General features: G+C 46.1%; 1 protein-coding gene across 1 annotated transcript in view; it reads left to right on the top strand.

Moving 5' to 3' along the window:
* fnbp1b (formin binding protein 1b) overlaps positions 1-19987 on the top strand; it is a gene marked incomplete at both ends in the record, with an annotated part of 62299 nt that extends 42312 nt beyond the window's left edge. Inside the window, 7 exons of the mRNA XM_080527951.1 lie at positions 4636-4728; positions 8410-8445; positions 10353-10462; positions 15053-15185; positions 15454-15602; positions 19072-19238; positions 19809-19987. Of these exons, the coding sequence (XP_080384077.1) occupies positions 4636-4728; positions 8410-8445; positions 10353-10462; positions 15053-15185; positions 15454-15602; positions 19072-19238; positions 19809-19987 (867 nt within the window). The remainder of the gene's footprint in view (positions 1-4635; positions 4729-8409; positions 8446-10352; positions 10463-15052; positions 15186-15453; positions 15603-19071; positions 19239-19808) is intronic.
* Positions 19988-20342: the final 355 nt, after the last annotated feature.

Here is a 20342-nt window from a genome sequence, read left to right as displayed (position 1 = left end):
GACCTACCGCCGCCCTTATTATGCGCTTCATACGCGCTACTGCTATTATGCAGGTGTCGATAGGCGCCCACACATAAGACGTAAAACTCCCGTGCATATATTGCTCATTGTGGGAGTGTTCATATGTTAATGAAGTGCACTAGGCGCCCCTGCTATTATGCGATCTGACTTTGCTCCTATCGCTAAGAAGTGGTTTGAAAAGTTCTTAAGTTTAGACTTCATGCACGTTTTGAAACACGAGCGCGCCTCCGCGGTTTGCGCATGCATGTGGGCACACATGAACACGCACGTGGCTCCACGGCAAGACGTCAATTACGGTCACAGTATAAATGCTTTATTTCAGAAGGGAGAGGCAGAGAAGCGCGCTGACCTCCTTCTCAGGACTTCCATAATAGCATAGCGCTAATGACTCAACGCAGCCGGTTCTTAAAGGGAATGGCACCTGGCACGCTGATTGGGTTGATTGAGAAGACGCCCAAAACACACCCATGACTAATTTCTTTGCTTAGCGCCGGCTTTTAGGCGCCCACTGCAGCACGCATAATAGCAAAGTGGCCTTGACCACGCCTCCACGTCTTAAGTTTAGATCTACCGCCTCGTCTTATTGATGAAGTGCATAATAGGGCCCAGTGTCTCATTGGCGGTCTCTCCCCCATGACGGTGTCCTCTGAGGTTCAGACGACCCTTAGTTGAAGCACCACTGACGAAATCACTTTCAAACGTCAGGAAAGACAATATAAGCCAACACGGGTCGCGTTTACGTAAGACCAGGAAGTAGAATCGTCAACCACAGGAATGGTCTGGAAACGGAAACAACACAGGGGTCATGTGACTAGATGAATCACGGTCTATTCAGGGTTCCACGTTAAGGTTTTTTCCTACTTGCCCTGCAGGGGAAGTACTTCTCAAATCTACTTGCCCCATCTAACTTTCTACTTGCCCTGCCTAGGGAGTACCGTTGCCGGCTGTGCGGCACATAGATTTCTCTCACAACATACTTCTAACTAAATCCATTGCCGTTGATTGTATGTAAAACACTACAGAACATTCTTCTGTAGTTTCAGAGTTTCAGAGTTTCTTAAAAAAAACTGTATTCATTAGCTATATTACATCAATCATTATATTTAATTGTAGATGATAATTGGTTCCAACTATTAACTTATTTGTAGCATGGACGGGTAAAAGCAATATGGCAGAAACCTATCAATCAGTAGTCATTTAAGATCACGTGCTCTTTCAGAATATTCAATTACACCCTCCGTGCCCTCGCTGAACAGGTGAGCCACCTGTTTAACGTCCGGTCACAGTTCACATTAGGGGTGGGAATCACATGGTAACTAACGATACGATAACCTTACGATATTTTGCCTCCGATACCGATTCTGCGATAATCAATACATAGTAAGACATCGACGATACATCACAATATCTGTATTAACTGAAGAAAAAATACCATTATAAAGGCAAAAAGCAGGAATTAGGTTTTTTTATTCATTCAGTTTGTTGTCGCTGGTTGTGAACAATGAAACAAACAATAAATTAGCCCTAGCCTACATCTTTATTACTCTTAGCTCAGTGTCTCTAACATACACTGATGCAACTTGTCCATGTGTGCCTGCCATCATTCATACAAAATAAAGTGGCAAAAGGCCGAACTACCCAGAAAGCTGGAGTTAAAGTTTTTAAAGGAAGGACTATATTGTAGATAGTATCTATGTGAAGACTGATGTCTGTCCTATTTAGAAAAGAGTGCACAGTGCTACAGTGCAGCCAGCAGTATCATTATGCTATACCTACTGATAATATTAAACTATGCATTTTACTTATTAAAATATATTTTAATGTCTCATTAATTGGAAGAGTAACTTTATCATATAATGACCAAATTACCATATAATAAACCAATGGAACATTTACCTACAACTTCAGGTGAGATAGTATAGAACTTACTGCAAGATATGAATGAACATATGCACGATTCCATGACCCCACTTGAGACTAACGTTAACACATTGGTAGCACTATCTGGCACGGAGCGCAAAGTATCAATGGGCGCGTTATTATTCAGTAGCAGCGACATGCAGGTCCTCTACCATTTAGAATCCACGACGTTGCATTTCGGTTGACTTTGTTTGTCACATTTTAAATAAATAACATGCTACTTTATCATGTCAATAGTATTGAATATGATGTGTGTTCTGTGTGTGTGGGGCTTGGCGCCCTTAGGCTCGTGACATCAGTGTGTGTAGAGAACAGGTTCTTTTAGAAGCCGTCCCGCTGGAGGTCTAACACACCTCTTTATCTGCGCAGCACCGATACCACCCCCCTCCCCTCCCCTCCCCTCCCCTCCTCCCCACCCCTGACTCACTTCAGCTATCTCATGTCACGCAAGAGTTTTCCTAAATCTGTCGTGCTGCGAGGGGAAACGCAAGGTCTGGCCGGTGCCACACACACCCTCTACACCCCCCACACACACCCTCTACCCCCCCACACCCTCTACACCCCCCACACACCCTCTACACCCCCCACACACCCTCTACACCCCCACACCCTCTACCCCCCCACACACCCTCTACACCCCCACACCCTCTACCCCCCCACACACCCTCTACACCCCCCACACACACTCTCTACCCCCCCACACCCTCTACACCCCCCACACACCCTCTACACCCCCCACACACCCTCTACCCCCCCACACACCCTCTACACCCCCCACACACCCTCTACACCCCCACACCCTCTACCCCCCCACACACACCCTCTACCCACACACACCCTCTACACCCCCCACACACACCCTCTACGTTTGTTTGATGTTTATACCATACTGAATACTGATTATATATATACCGTATTCTCAGAGCGCGACATTGGCCTCCAGAGCCTTCGCATTTTCATAGGTCGGCAATAACGTTGGACGTCTGATAAGCCTCAAACAATACAGGAACACGGCGGTTTGGTGTGACCGTATCAAGGACGACATAATTGAAGGTCAGCAGAAGGAGGAAATAGATGGGGGGGGGTGGTTTACCAGGACAAATCTGTCAGGAAGTGCCTGTTTCTGAAAGACGAAGCGCCGAACGAAGCGCTCTCCACAAAACGCGTCCAGCTAAAATCTGACAACACTGTGTTGCTGTCCGACTCGCCCATTGTGAGGATTTCTGTGACATTCCGTGGAAGGAAAAGGGGGAGGAAAAGGGGAAAGGGACGTTTTTGAGTCACGAGGAGGTGATGTTGAACCCGAAAAAAATCTTGATATTGCTAGTTGGGGGATTCATGTCATTTTACCTCACCTTGTCAATAACCTCTCACTGTAACACACGCCCCCCCACTAAAATACCTCTTCACTCCTCTCCATAAAACATGCCAGTGAAGTCTTTATGTTCTTTTTTAATGTATATTACTGTTTCTAAAGAATACGTTTTTACCCTTTGACTTTGTTTTCTTTTAGGAGCAACGTGAATTCTAGACATACAGTGCAGTTACAACGATAATAAATGCTGGAGCTGTTGTTCAGATTTCATGCTATGGAGGGAGTTCAAAACCATATTAAATATTAACCTCCCTAAACAGCTGCAGCTGCTGCAGTTGGAAAACACCCCACAGTAATCCACCAGGCAGAAAAACAGCCATCTATCTGGCTATGCCAACCTGCTCATTACTAGGATACTGTGCTATTGTCTAACCATAAGTTTATATTGGTTATAACGATAAAAAAACACTGATGGTGTCACGATCATAACATCAGATAGCAGAATATGACTCATGACCATGGTGATACGATGTCTTGAGAGGGTTGCTATCAGTCTTTGATATGACATTATGTTAAGATGTTTTCCAAGATATTTGATAACGTTTTTTCCATTGCTCTTGTTTTGTTCTGGAATATTCCTCTCCTTCTTCTTCTTCTTAATGTTTTAATGCTAGCAGTAATGTGATGCTAGTTGTGTCTGCGTAGGCGGGGCCCAGCCCTGAGCTGAGAGCTGCACAGTAGAGGGATGTTTTACCCAGCATGCCCAGTGGGAGGGCCTGTTATTCCTCACACCCCTTCTGGGGCCCGGCCCTCTGATCCACCGCCAGACTCAGAGTGTGTGTGAGACAGAGGGAGAGGGGGATGGAGGGAGGGAGGGAGGAAGAGAAAAAGAGAGTTATGGAGAGAGAGAGAGAGAGAGAGAGAGAGAGAGAGAGAGAGAGTGTGTGAATGATGAGAGCCTCTGAGAGGGAGAGAGAGAGTGATAGGGAGTGTGTGTGTGTGTGTGTGTGTGTGTGTGTCTGTGTCTCTGTGTGTGTGTGTGTGTGTGTCTGTGTGTGTCTGTCAGTCTGTCTGTCTCTGTGTGTCTGTCTGTGTGTGTGTGTGTGTGTGTGTGTGTGTGTGTGTGTGTCTGTGTGTGTCTGTCTGCCGGTTGTCTGTGTGTGTGTGTGTGTGTGTGTGTCTGTCTGTCTGTCTGTCTGTGTCTGTCTATCTGTCTGTCTGTGTGTGTGTGTGTGTGTGTGTGTGTGTGTGTGTGTGTGTGTGTGTGTGAGAGTGAGAGAGAGAGCCAGCCAGCCAGCCAGCCAGTCATTAGACGCCCTGTGCTGATGGTGAAGCTGTGTTCTCTGTTGTCATGACTCCTGCAGCAGCAGGGCTCCCAGCGCTCCCTCTGTTATCACACACACCTCATGAAGACCACTCTGGGCAGGCCCACGTACGCTTTCGAGGCCAGGCAATATGTAAGTGTGTATGGTGTGTGTGTTGTGTGTGTGTGTGTGTGTGTGTGTGTGTGTTGTGTGTGTGTATGGTGTGTATGGTGTGTGTGTGTGGGGGGGGGGGGGTGTGCGTGCGCTTGTGTGTGGTGTGTGTGTGCGTGTGTGTGGTGTGTGTGTGTGTGTGTGAAAGAAGATATGTGTGTGTGATCTGGGCCATGTGCAACACAGCTAGTAGAGTCATTTCATGAAGAGAGGAGAGATAACACACACACATCCAGAGCTGTCCCGGGGTGTATTCCATCCAAGTCGCTAAAGGAAAAATCCAGGCTTCTTTTCTATAGCTCTCGCAAGACTCATCCGAATAAGCCTGGATTTTCCTTTAGCGACGTCGATGGAATTACCCCCCCCCTGTTGTTTTATCTAACGACGTCTATACCACGCTCACATAGTGTACATACAATGCACACATTCACAAAAGACTGTGCATTTACACAGATTAAGAATCATTTATTTTCGAGACACTCGAGTCATTCTCTCTGGTGATTCTTTTTTCTAAATGAGTCTAGTGTCTGTGACTGGCTGGTTGTGGATCACATGGCCCCAATAACACATGACCGCACCAATCAGATGATCGCAACCCAGATGACCTCATCGCTTGTTGTCCCACATCTCAGCTTGGGGGGGCTCTTTGTCTCGTCACCCCCCCACACCCCCCCCCACACACACACACACCCCGGGAACTGTCCCCAACCTCTCCTGCCGCCTCTACATTCTTAAGGTGTGAATTCTCAAAGTGTCACAAGCACTACACGAACCCCCCCCCCCTCAAACCCAACCTCTGACCTCTGACCTGTAACCTCAGGCCTCGTGTGGTGCAGGTCACACTTTAGATCTGGGAGTGGAGTAACGGACCTCCCCCGAATTCACCCTCCACAGGGCTTGTCTGTGTTGCTGTTACCATGGCGTCCACCTGTCTGTCTGTCTGTCTGGATGGACCATGTATATATATCTGTCTGTCTGGAGTGTTGTAGAGGCTAACTCAGATTCGATTTGATTTGATTTGATTCATTAGCTGATGCCAAGCGGGGTTAGGGTTAGGATTTATGTGAGCGTCACACAAACACATAACAGGGAAGAACCCTCCACACACCACTGGGGAATCACTACACACCAGAGGAACACTACACACCAGAGAATCACTACACACCAGAGAAGCACTACACACCAGAGAATCACTACACACCAGAGAAGCACTACACACCAGAGAAGCACTACACACCAGAGGATCACTACACACCAGAGAATCACTACACACCAGAGGAACACTACACACCAGAGAATCACTACACACCAGAGGAACACTACACACCAGAGAAGCACTACACACCAGAGAATCACTACACACCAGAGAATCACTACACACCAGAGGAACACTACACACCAGAGAAGCACTACACACCAGAGAATCACTACACACCAGAGAATCACTACACACCAGAGAATCACTACACACCAGAGGAACACTACACACCAGAGGAACACTACACACCAGAGGAACACTACACACCAGAGAATCACTACACACCAGAGGATCACTACACACCAGAGAATAACTACACACCATAGGAACACTACACACCAGAGAATCACTACACACCATAGGAACACTACACACCAGAGAAGCACTACACACCAGAGGAACACTACACACCAGAGGAACACTACACACCAGAGAAGCACTACACACCAGAGAATAACTACACACCAGAGGAACACTACACACCAGAGGAACACTACACACCAGAGGAACACTACACACCAGAGGAACACTACACACCACTGAGGAACACTACACACCAGAGAATCACTACACACCAGAGGAACACTACACACCAGAGGAACACTACACACCAGAGGAACACTACACACCAGAGAATCACTACACACCAGAGAATCACTACACACCAGAGGAACACTACACACCAGAGAATCACTACACACCAGAGAATCACTACACACCAGAGGAACACTACACACCAGAGGAACACTACACACCAGAGAATCACTACACACCACTGAGGAACACTACACACAACTAAAGATGGAGTGGTCATGGTACTCAAGGACGCTGCAGAAACACTACCTCCTGAGGGGAAGTCAACCAGAGAGTGTGTCTGATTAGGTGCAGAGTTAGGACACGGAGCTGTGCATAGGAGACGCCTAACCAGGCCCAGCCCAGGTGGATGACTCGATTATAGGGCCGACCGTCGTTGCCTGAGTGGAGCTCTGGAGCGCAGCCGCTGAGCTTTTAACAGGATTACCAAATCATTTTTCCCGTAGCTGCAGCAGCCAATATGTGCTAAAGTATGTCTCTGCTTTCTATCCAATAAAGTATGTCTCTGCTTTCATATCCAACCAGGGGAAATGTCCCCCTTAGGGGCAATTAGCAGATTAAGAAAAGGGAACCTTAATCGGAAGTAATTAACACAGGCCTTTTCTTGCCGCCTTACATTTTGATTTATTGAGTTTTTATATATATTATATAGATATATAGATATATATCATTTGCCATAATTGCTCTTCAATGAATCATGAATCATTGTTTTCTCTTCACGCCGTTTTTGTCCTTCTAAACCAAATGAGTTAGTATTTGGATAATCGGGTTGTGTTGGTGTGTTCATATGGTGTTGACTAGAGTCCTAACCCTAACCCCCTAACCCCACTCCAATGTCTGAATCACACCACTGCCATGTGAACATTACGCAGGGTAATTTTGCTTCATTGTGACCATGTGACACTGGCGCCCCCTGTTGCCCCTCGCTTGTCAGTGCGGCGGCCAGAGTGACGGATGAAGGGAGGAGGGACGAGTGATCGCCTCTCTCTTCCCCCTCCATCCGTCTTCAGAAACACCCCCCAGGTCATGCAGCGACGTGCCTCTCTCTTTCATCCTCTGTCTCACCTTCTCTCTCTCTCACTCTCGCTCTCTCTGTCTCTATCTCTTCACCTGTGTGTTGAGTTGTGTCCTATACTTTAGTGAGTTGGCCTCTGCTCCATTTCATATTTCTGCCATTCACCCCTTGAAAACCTTGACTGAGCTTCACCAAATGAGAAAGAAAGGGGCTGTGTTCTGGTCTACTGCTTCGATAATACCCACTTCTAGTTTTGTCGACCGGACGGTTGTCGGTCACGTCATGTGAAAGCGACCTCTTTATTTTCATGTGGTGAAGTTTGGGCGAAGGAAGCTTTCATCACCCATTACCCATGTCCGCCTCTCTCAACGTGTGCCGGGAAAAACAAGCCTCTTTATTCTGCTGATGTTCTGACTTCTGTCTGTTCTGTTTCTCTCCTGCGCCCCCGCCGTCTCTCTCTCTCTCTCCTCTCTCCTCCCCGCGAAGCTTTCGCTCAAACTGGTAAGCATGACCGTCACCGCGTGTGACGTGACCCCCCCCCCAGCATGCCCGTCGTCCCAGTAACACATTGGTGGATGATTTATGTGTGATGTTTGGTTGTTTGGGGGGGGGGTTGATTGTTGTTTATTTTTTGTCCTCCCGTCTGAAGTGTGATTGGTTGACTCTGCTGTGACGGGAGGACGGATCAAAGTATCGCTGTTGTTGTTGTTGTCTGATTTTTATTTTTGTTTTTGTTGTGTACGTGTGTGTGTCGTTTTTTCTTTTTGTCGTGTGTCTCCCGACTGTGCCTGTGTGTGCGCTCTCTGTGCAGATCACACTCAATTCCCACGTCCGGAATCTAATGGAGGTGATCAGAATTACTCGATGTTCTGTCTGTCCGTCCGTCCGTCTGTCTGTCTGTCTAGTAGTTCTGCTCCTTCTGATTCTTCCTATGTTTGTCGTTAATCCTCACAGTAGAATTGGTTACTAAAATAGATGCAGAATTTGAGAGATAGTGAAACAACTTAGAACACCCACAGTCAAGGGCTCTAAATATGACGTATGAGCTGCCGTGCTCGAAGGTGTTAAAACAGACTAAAACATTTCAACAATACTCAGCCTCCCAGGAACACAAGTCCTTCTCCTCGAGAACAAGGAACTGGGGGTATTATGGCAGCAGTGATGCAACTTTTACTGACAAGTTCATGAGTCCTATGCTGTGTATTTAGAGCCCTGTATAAAGTAGTGAACCGACTTACCGTAGGCGGTCTTAGACCTTCCCCATTAGAAGATGTCACCATGCTAATTATATTAGTTAGGTAGTGTGTGGGTAGTGAAACTTCAGTAAAACTGTTAAGTATTTATCTAGCTTTCAACACTGAAATTGATATAACATATGAATTGTGAGGAGAGTAGAAATATTCTAGTCCTTTTATCATTAAATTCATTAAAAAGTTGAAGTTGAGTTGAATGAGTGCGAACTTGATATTAAACAGGTAAGTTACCGGGTGAGAAAGTATCTGAATTTTGTTTCGTGAAGTGTTCCCTTTGTTTTATGACAATAATGTGTGTGTCGAATCATTTTGAACAAAAATCTCTACCAGAAACAACAGCATGTGCTTGTTTTATGTCGTCTACAGTTTGACAGTAGTATTAGCGTTTTATGAAATAGTATGTTGTATATGTTGGCATGTGATAGAGCATGTTGTTTTGTTGTGCTGCATGCCTGGTAAGTGTTAGCGAGGCAGAGGGAGAGGGAGAGGGTCACCATAGCAACCTGCTGCAGTAGGACATAAACCCAAGCACAGTGACCCTTGACCTCTGGGCCAGTAGGATGTTTGACCATGTTCCATAGGGTTTTAATCTGAGCCTTAACCTATCCAGTCCAAGCATAGGATGATGAGTAAATACCACACGGCAAATCCAAACTGATCTGAAATGTTGTTATGACAACGTAAGGGAAAGCCAAAGTTAATTAGAATGTACTGTAAATGAATCGATAATCACCACCCAATTATGATACTGAGAACAATGTGATACAAATGCCTGTAACCTATTTACAAACGTGTTTATGGAAAAATGAACTAACCCGGCATCACCCGTTCTCAGCATATAAGCATGTTTTTTTTGTTTTGTTTTTTTGTTAAGTGCTGCAAGCACAGAGAACGACTCGTCCGATCGATCGAATATTCTGTCCAGGTGAACTCCCTCATCCGGAGAAACCTAACCCTCTCTGTCCTCAGACGGCCCCCGGCAGGTTTCCATTTCACCAACACTCTACCTTTTAAAACCAGTCGGCTTTGTGTCTCTAAGTCATTTATTGACCCTGAAATAGGATTAGAATGAATAGGAGGTCATGTGATAAGGCGTATTGTATTTCCTCCTATGTTCACTGACTGCTTGTTTTTGGGTTTGGCACTGAATAGGTTAAAGGTCGCCGGCTTGCCTGTAACACAGAGAAACCTCGACGGCTCTGTGGTAGAACAGCTGCGCGCTCTCTCTTCAAATTGAAGTCTTTCGTGACCGGCCATCCACCCCATCCAGCTAGCTTTGTAAACGCTTTATCAGAGAGCAATTAACTAATGCGGGGGGTGGGGTTGGGGATACCGCACCTAACGTACAACCGTGCTAAATAGAATCATCCTAGAAACACAACACCTGCACTCGTTGGGTTTCATCTGAGAGAGATGGTAGAATGTGTGTGTTGTCTTCTGTGGGTTGGTTGGCAGAGAGGAGGAGGGAGCAGGTGTGATGGTGTGTCTCTCTCTCTCTCAGGGCTCCGGGCCGGAGGACTTCAGCCACCTGCCTCCAGAGCAGCGCAGGAAGAAGCTGCAGAACAAGATAGACGACTTCAACAAGGACATCCAGAAGGAGACGGACCAGAGGTATAAGGAGAGTTCACACCAGAACAGCCTGTAGTTAGGGTTAGGGTCAGAGCTAGGGTTCACACCAGAACAGCCTGCAGTTAGGGTTAGGGTCAGAGCTAGGGTTCACACCAGAACAGCCTGTAGTTAGGGTTAGGGTCAGAGCTAGGGTTCACACCAGAACAGCCTGCAGTTAGGGTTAGGGTCAGAGCTAGGGTTGACACTAGAACAGCCTTTTTTACCTCCTATAAGAGGCCTCAGGGGCTAAATGACCATAGTCTTTACAACGGGAAGCTGCTATTTACACACAACGGCCACTAGTTGGCCATCTTGTAAATTAGCCTGCCTCCTACACAGAAAAGCTGTAAAATAGCTTTATACTAGCTTATCCTGATGTGATTTTGCATATGTAAGGATACTGGGTGGTAGAACGCACATATCTAGGAAAAGTCATGAAAGGAGGGTCCTGAAATCTGATCAAGTGCAAAGATATAAAAATTTTAAAAAAACTCACAGGGTCAAATGACCCCACCCACGGCTGTTCTAGTGTTAACATACCTACAGTACCAGAGCAAACTGTACATCCAGTTAAAAATTGCAAAACCATTGGCTAATGATGCATGTATAAATCAGATTTCTATAGACCAGAGTGACCAGGGGTCCCCAAACTTTTTTCTGTGAGGGCCACATCATTTTTCCTTTCTGTGATAGGGGGCCTGGGTCGGTCTCTAACATAAAATAATATGGAACGGAGTGGAATGGAGGCGGTTGCGCAAAGCAATTGCGCGCAGGAGAGCACTGGTGGATGCAAACAAAGTCTAAACAGTTGAATTTGGATGGAATTTATACCTATAGTGATATGTCAATGAAATATAATCAGTTTTACAGTCTGATACATGAGGGAGGACCCTCATCATACACGGGGGGACCCATGGAGCAGGGCTGTCTGGGGGTCCTTAAACGAGCATCAAACACTTAATTTCTTGCATTCTGGTGAATTTAGATGCAATTTGTGCCCTTTCTGCATCAATTTATGGTGGAAATGTCATTATTTATGTAAAGGAAAACACAATATTCAGGCACCAGATGACCATTCAAAATGTAATGTAATATAATGCAATATAAGGCTCTCAGGCATTCTGTACTTTCAAATATGTATTCTCCTTGAGCAGTCAACATCAACTATCAGCTGTTTCACTAGCAAACACGAAAGCTAACTTATTTGCGAAACAGCGCCCCCGCCACCACGTCGGCGCAGTGCCGCAATTGCAGTCAGAAATGACAGAAATCCACCGAGTTTAATACGACCGTCAGAGTTTTGTCGAGAGCTGGAGGCGGCAAGAAATATGACGGAGGCGGCCGCCTCATAATTCTCTATGCAGGAAAAACCCTGCTTGACACAGATCATGAACATATCGGTAAAATTATTTCGTTTTCTCCTGCAGCTGTGCATCTACATTATCTATCCCCCATTGTTTCAATTTATCTGGTGCCTACTTGAGGACAGACTCACGGGACACACCTCCTCCGCGATCACATTCATACATTTATTGACAAACTTCTTTGCATTTAACAATAATAATCACTTGTGCACTGTTGGTTAAAAACCCTGCATTCTGAATCAATTTTTCCATTTTTCATCTCTCTGAATTTTCGTTCTAGCTCGCATGCACCTGCTACAGATCCGGGCTCGTTCACTATGGAACGTTACGTTGAATGTACCGCATTCTGTGGGCGGGTGAAACTAACTAATAATGTTATTAATGAAAATAGTTTATAACTAAGGGACATTTTAATTTGAAAGCCAACCTTTAATATCAAATACAGATATGATATGATTAAAACATATATTTAAAGTTGAATGTTCAAAATATGTTTCTGGCATTGTTGAGAGTGTGTGGGGGCGACGTTGTTCAAAGGGCCGGTCCAAGTGTGGGGGTGGGCCGTGTTCGGCCCGCGGGCCATAGTTTGGGGACCCCTGGACCAGACCAAGGACACACTCTAAAAGAAGAATAGTTGAGAATATTAAAAAATTCAAGGCAACCTTATGCACTAAGAATTTTGAGTTTGTTGTTCCAACTAATATTAGAATGTTGGTCCAACTCATATTAGATCGTTGGTCCAACTCATATTAGATTGTTGGTCCAACTCATATTAGGTCGTTGGTCCAACTCATATTAGATTGTTGGTCCAACTGATATTAGATTGTTGGTCCAACTAATATTAGAATGTTGTTCCAACTAATATTAGTTTGTCCTGCCAATGGTCATCACGTTTAATTCTTCATTCTGCCAATGCAGATTTGTTTGGAAATGGTGTTGTTCACAGAACTACAAAAAGCTAATCAAGAATATAATCATTTTTCTTTCCACCCCATTCACTTTTTTTCATTAGTCAAGATAATTATATAACCTAAATTCTGAAATGAATCAGTAGTACTGTAACGTGGAAATGGATTGGACTCTGCACACTAAGTGTAATCACACGAGCTTTTATTGACCGTTGCACGGCATCGAACACTGACACAGTCACAATTCAAGGCACAGTTTTAGCTTGGGTTATCCCTTTGAACTCGAACTACCCCATACTTCCCCCTGTACGACACAGCTACGGTTTGACCCATACAACTTACATAGAATGTGCCCATAATCCTTTGGGGCCGCTAATATGCAAATCAGTTGTGGCCAAGCGGCCAATCAATGAATAACAACAACGCAGTGAACAACAGTAGTGAACATAACAGTAACAAGGCGATAACATTCACCACAATAATGAATTTCATCAACATTAATCAACATTAATCATTTTTCTTTCCACCCCATTCACTTTTTTTCATTAGTCAAGATAATTATATAACCTAAATTCTGAAATGAATCAGTAGTACTGTAACGTGGAAATGGATTGGACTCCGCACACTAAGTGTAATCACACGAGCTTTTATTGACCGTTGCACGGCATCGAACACTGACACAGTCACAATTCAAGGCACAGTTTTAGCTTGGGTTATCCCTTTGAACTCGAACTACCCCATACTTCCCCCGGTACGACACAGCTACGGTTTGACCCATACAACTCACATAAATTGGGCCCAGAATCCTTTGGGGCCGCTAATATGCAAATCAGTTGTGGCCAAGCGGCCAATCAATGAACAACAACAACACAACGAACAACAGTCGTGAACCTAACAGTAGCCGTGACTAGCTAGCTAGCTGAAACGCGTAACCAGGCGATTGGGGGGAAAAAGTGGGGTGAAATATTCTTTACACCCTAAAATAAAAAGTCATGCCATAGAGGGTTAATATCGACTGTGAGAACTAAAATACATGACTACTTCCTACTGACCTGATCGCCCCTCCTCTACAAGGCCTAGCTAGCATTGTGCTTTATTATACGGCAGGGAAATAGACTCCTGGGGGACAACAACAAACAAAATAATTGTTGTTCTTTACCACAACGGTTCTCCTGAATGTATGTAAAAAATACTTCGCAAAGTGTGAACAAAAATGTTGCCGACGTGACAACCGTACAAAAAGAAAGCATGTCACCGTGGACATAATGCCTTATGCCAAATCAAGATAACAAAACAAAAGAAAAGAATCAAGAAAGTAACCAAGTTATTGTCCACACAAGCATTAAATCAAGAGTTTGTTCTTTAGAGATCGCACGCGCTGTGTGCAATCAGAGCCAATGTCCATGAACACATTTTGGGTTATGGTTAGCACAAATCCACAATGTTGTCCCAACAACGAATTGCAATTTCAGTTTATTCACAATTGTCTGTTTAGAACTTATTGGGGTCCATTCCATTCCTCTGATGTACATTTTTACGTTCACTCATAGTAATTTAAATGTTCCTGTCTGAACAATTCAGAATACTGACTCTACTGAATAAAGCGTAGTTGTTTTTTTTACAGTGCAGAAATGAAAGCTAGAATGAGTGAGCTAGAAAGAGTGAAACAAAGGAAGCTTGTGTGGTGGATTTAATCTGGTTTCTTCTCTATTGACATTGAATATTGAACACAAGAAGATTGATCAAATTAGCTTGAAGCCTTTCATTAATAAAGTTACATGACAGCAGTCGAGAGTTTGCAAAAATCCAGAGCCCCAGAGCCCTCCTCCTTCTCTGAGCACACCCCTTATATACAAAGTCGACACCCTTTATGAGATCACTAATCTTGGCAAACAAATGTGGTGACAGGAAGCGCTACACTTTAGTAAGTGCGCAACAAGTCATTGGCACTGTCCCCAGGCAGACTGAACTGTTAGCTACGATTTCCCAGAATGTAGAGATACATACTTAAATTCTCAGTATATTTGATATGGAAATACAACACTTGGTTCAAGCAAGAAAAGGACAATCGTGGCTTAATCTACGGGAGTGGCAATGTGCATCTTTGATTTGGAGGCTGTCATTCTGTTGTTCACCTGTAAAGTGCCTGTTACCCCCCCCCCCCCCACTCAATGTTTAGGCACCACTTTGAGTTTCTTGTATCCTCTATTCTGTATGGGGGTGTGTGTGTGTGTATATGTCTGTGTGTTTATATATGTCTCTCTCTCTCTCTCTCTCTCTCTCTCTCTCTCTCTCTCTCTCTCTCTCTCTCTCTCTCTCAGGGATGCCCTCACTAAGATGAAAGATGTGTATGTGAAGAACCCCCAGATGGGAGACCCCACAAGTGTAGACCCCAGACTAGCGGAGATCGCGCAGAACATGGATAGACTTCAGTCTGAGCTGCAGAAGTTTGAGGTGAGTCTGAGGGATTTTGTCAGTCAATTGTTGGGATGTGGTATGTTTCGCTCTAGACACAGGGTCAGCCAAAGTCGCCCCTGGAGCAATTAGACGTTAAGTGCCTTGCTCAAGTGCCCACGCAGCTCTCTCCTGAGGCCGGGATCGAACCAGCACACCTTCCGATCACTAGCCTCACTAACCTCTAGGCTGCCGCCGCTCATAGTGTGAGTGTGTGTGTAAAGAGGACACTGACGTGTGTGTGTGTGTGTGTGTGCGCGCGCCCCAGGGCTGGCTGGCGGAGGTGGAGGGGCGGTTGCCGTCTAAGAGCGACCCCCCCCGGCGACAGAGCGCGCTGTACGAGACCCACAACAACACACCGCCGCTGAGCAACAACACACCCCCACTCAGCAACAACTGTGCCCAGGACAGAGAGAGGTACAGTACACACACACACACACACACACACACACGGACACACACGGACACACAGACACGGACACACACACACACACACGGACACACACACACAGACACACACACAGACACACACACACACGGACACACACACACACGGACACACACACACACACACATACACGGACACGCACACACGGACACACAGTTTAATGCTTTATTTGGATCGACAAGTAGGATACATATCATGCAAGATCCAAAATTATGACTTAAAAGAGGTCTTAACAGCAACAGAGGGTGAGCCCACCATATGCCCATCAAGGGTAAAGGTAGCGTCTGCGTTTCCAGATGTAGAGACGACCAGTTATAGCTGAACACTGAACAGTATTTTGTTAGTTCGGCCTTTTTTTTAAAAACATTTTAAGTCCACAAACTTGCAGGCCACGCACACACATTTGATGTACATGTCCCAAGCTACCAAAGGTTAGAGCAGTGGTTCCCAAACTTTTTCAATCAGGCCCCCCTTGGGTAATTGGAAATATTTTCGAGCCCCCCCTAACCCGGTTCCCACCTAGATTGATATAATTAATTGTATAAAGTTGTAAAAACATTACATTTTCTCTTCTAATAATAACAAGACACATACAGTATATCCAACTATAGTTTTATATTTTATTATGGTTTGAAAAGGAACATAAGTGCTTGGCAAATGATCCTGTGCCACTGAAATATTCAACATATCAACATTAACTAATTTCTACTGCATCACTATTCTTACTCCTCACATTTCTATCACAATTACGATCAATGACTTGTGTGTGCTTGCTTTGCCTTGCAAATCTTCTCAAAGCGGGGTTGTTGTTTTGAGACTGCCACTCTCAGTTCATTCTCAATGTTCAACTTCGACCTGTATTTGCTTTTGATAGCAGCAACAGCAGAAAAGCCTATCTCACACAGGTACGATGTTGCAAAAGGCAGCAGTATTCCCACAGCTTTCTGTCCAATGAGAGGGTAGTCCTTCTCCACTCCAATCCAAAACCCAGCCAAAGTCGTGGATGTGAACTGCAGCCTCATGGTTGACTCTGAAGTCATGTCGATGTACTGTTCCTCTTCCGCAGTGCTGAACATGGCAGGTGGTGGTGCAACAAATGGATCTCTAATCCAGTCGTATTTGGCACTGTCATCCACAGAGAAGTATTTCTGGAAGCTTTGTTTCAGGGCTGAGATGTGCTCTCTCATACATGGAACCACTGTGCTCTGCAGCTCATTGGTCTCGATGAATGCCTTCAGATTCCCAAATGAGTCGATGTCCCCCTGTTCAAGTCTCCTGCCCCACATGTCCAGTTTCCGTGTGAAAGATTGTATCCTGTCTGCCAGATGTGGAAGGTGTGTGTTGTTGCCCTGCAACTGTAGATTCAATTCATTGAGCTTCTCAAACATGTCGCTTAGGTAGGCCAATTTCATGAGGAAGTCTTCATCATTAAACTTGCTGGCAAGTTCGTTCCCTTCCTCCTCCAAGTAGATTCGGATCTCATCTTTCAGCGATAGCACCCTGGACAGCACCTTTCCGCGAGAGAGCCAACGCGACTCGCTGTGAAATAGCACGGCTGTGTGCTCGGAGCCCATCTCCTCGCACAAAGCGGAAAAAATGCGAGCTTTCAGTGGTCTTGTTTTTATGTAATTGACGGTGGTGATAACATGAGACAAAACGTCATTCAACTCTGGACTCAGCTGCTTTGACGCGAGTGCCTCCCTGTGTATTATGCAGTGAGTCCACACTGCTTTCGGTGCAACGCGCTTGATGAGCGTCTGGAGCCCTCCCCGTTTTCCTGCCATGGCCTGGGCACCGTCGGTGCATATCCCCACACAGTCCTCCCATTTCAGATCGGCTTCACTCAGGTATTTGTCTATGATTTTGAACAGTTCATCAGCTGTTGCTCTGTTTGGGACATAGTTGCAAAATATCAAATCCTCGCTCAAACCCTCCGCATCAATGTATCTGACATACGCTATTAACAGACAGTCCTTGTTACTATCTGTGGCCTCGTCTACCTGGAGCGCAAAGCGTTGGTCTTTTATTTTCTCAACAAGCTGCTCTTTCATGTCTTCTGAGATGTCATTGATGCGTCTCGCAATAGTGTTGTTTGACAGGGGGATAGCTTTGAGTTTTTGGGCTGTTGCCTCGTCTATCATATGTGAAACCATATCTATTGCAGCAGGGAGTATTAACTCCTCAGCGATGGTGTGTGGTTTTTTAGACTGGGCGATACGATATGCCACTTTGTAGGAGGCAAGTTGAGCATTAGACGTAACAGATGCTGTTTTAACGAAACGGCTCTGCTGACCACGGTATTCTTGGAGTTTTCTCTTGAAGAAATCGAGGGGCTTCTTCACATCAGTCGGGTGTGTGGTCTCCAAGTGACGTTTCAACTTGCTAGGCTTCATGCTTTCTGCCGCTAAAGTTTTGAGACAGAGGACACACAGTGGTCGTTCCTCCGCACCGACCACATTAGACGTGAAGCCCAGGGAGAGGTATGTATCGTCATACTTTCTTGACTTTGGCTTTGGGACGTTTGTCATGGGCTCCTTCGCTTTTCGTTTAGCTTCTGGCTCTTTCATAAACTTATCCATTGTTGTTGTTGCTGCTAGATAGCTGGAGGAGGGAGTGCGCGCGTCAATGACGTGAATGGAGCGCGCGTCAATGACGTGAATGGAGCCCCCTCGCTGCCTCTTTGTTACAGTTTATGGCCTGCGCTCCATTCAGGTTCTCATTTTTATCATCCAACGCCCACAACACCCCTGATGGTAACCTTAAGCAAGCAGTGTTTGTTTACAGCTCTTGTGTGTGCATTTTTTCCCCCTCCCATTATTTCTGCGCCCCCCCTGCAGTACCCCCGCGCCCCACTAGGGGGTCGCGACCCACAGTTTGGGAACCGCTGGGTTAGAGCAACGATTCTACATTTCGTGAGCTTAGAATTATAAGGTTCTATCTCCGTTTAGGGTAGTTCAGAGATATTGAGCGTCAAAGTTTTTACATTCCATGATGTTTTGTGAGATGGGACCTTTGTATTTTATGAATTACTAACTAAAAAATGTAAACATTTTAAAAATAACACCACACAGGCATTAATAAACACCTAATGGATCAGATTATGTAAAAAATGAAATTTTGACAAACATTTAGATAGAACCTTATAATTGTAACGTCACGATTTGTAGCCACAGTTGTTTAAAGCGTCACACAGCGTTTGGTATTTCAACAGTTTGGATACATAACAAATGTCCTTATACGCATCAAAAGAGAAGCCCCCCCCACCCCCCCCCCCCAAAAAAAAAACAACGCACACACGGACACACACACACACACAGACACACACGCACACACACACACACACACACACACACACACATACAGTACATCGCACATTATCTTCCCTCAGTATGTGGTGCTGTTGCTATAGTTACGGTGTGTTTGTTGGTGCTTGAGCAGCCCTGATGGCAGTTACACAGAGGAGCAGAGTTCAGAGGTGACGCCCCCGGCGGCGGCGGTGGTGGTGAAGGGCGCCAACCCCAACCCCCCCGAGTTCGACGACGAGTTTGACGACGACGAGACGCTGCCCACCATCGGCACCTGCAAGGCCATCTACTCCTTCGAAGGTGACACACCTCCAGCCTCACTCACTCTCTGTCACGTGAACCCTGACAGGAGCGCAGCACACACCAACCTCTCTGTTTGGAAACCACCATTTCACTTTCTGACAAGACTATGCCCCCCTCTCTCTCTCTATCTCTCTCTCCCTCTCTCCCTCTCTCTCTCTCTCTATCTCTCTCTCCCTCTCTCCCTCTCTCTCTCTCTCTCTCTATCTCTCTCCCTCTCTCCCTCTCTCTCTCTCTCTCTCTCTCTCTATCTCTCCCTCCCTCTCTCCCTATCTCTCTCTCTCTTTCTATCTCTCTCCCTCTCTCCCTATCTCTCTCTCTCTATCTCTCCCTCCCTCTCTCCCTCTCTCTCTCTCTCTCTACCTCTTTCCCTATCTCTCTGTCTCTCCCTCCCTCCCTCTCTCTCTCTCTCTCCCTCTCTCCCTATCTCTCTCTGTCTCTCCCTACCTCTCTCCCTCTCTCCCTATCTCTCTCTGTCTCTCCCTACCTCTCTCTCTCTGTCTCTCTCTCCCTTTCTCCCTATCTCTCTCTCCCTCCCTCTCCTTCTCTCTCTCCCCCCCCCCCCCCCAGGTCATAATGAGGGGACCATCTCAGTGACGGAGGGGGAGCTGCTGTACGTGATCGAGGAGGACAAGGGCGACGGGTGGACGCGCGTCCGCAGGAACGAGGAGGAGGAGGGCTACGTGCCTTCGTCCTACGTAGAGGTCTTTTTGGAAACCAACGCCAAAGGTGCTATGACATACATTTAACTGACGGGGGGGGGGGGGGGGGGGGCAGGGGGGAGGCAGGGCGGCCAGACGTTCACTTCACTGGATCAGAGGCGTTTGGCGGGGGGTGGAGGGGGAGGTGGGGGTGGGTGGAGTGATCGGGGGGGTGGGTCACCGGTTGTTCAGACCAGAGAGAATACACTCCCACGCTCTGTCTCTCCCCTCTCTCTCTCTCTCTCTCTCTCTCTCTCTCTCTCCCTGAGCGATGGGTCAGTCAGATGTCTCCGTCTGCCACATGTCGTAGTGCGCGTGTCCCACCTGTGCAAAGCATCCTGGGACATGTAGAGCGGCGTCTTATCCCCTTGCGCTTACTGTCACAAACCTTTCAATCCCCTTG

The sequence above is a fragment of the Nansenia antarctica genome, assembly GCF_963989245.1.
Source record: "Nansenia antarctica genome assembly, chromosome: 4".
NCBI classification, from domain to species: Eukaryota; Metazoa; Chordata; class Actinopteri; order Argentiniformes; family Microstomatidae; genus Nansenia; species Nansenia antarctica.
Note: the sequence above shows the minus strand (reverse complement) of the source record. Positions and strands in the feature narration are given on the sequence as shown.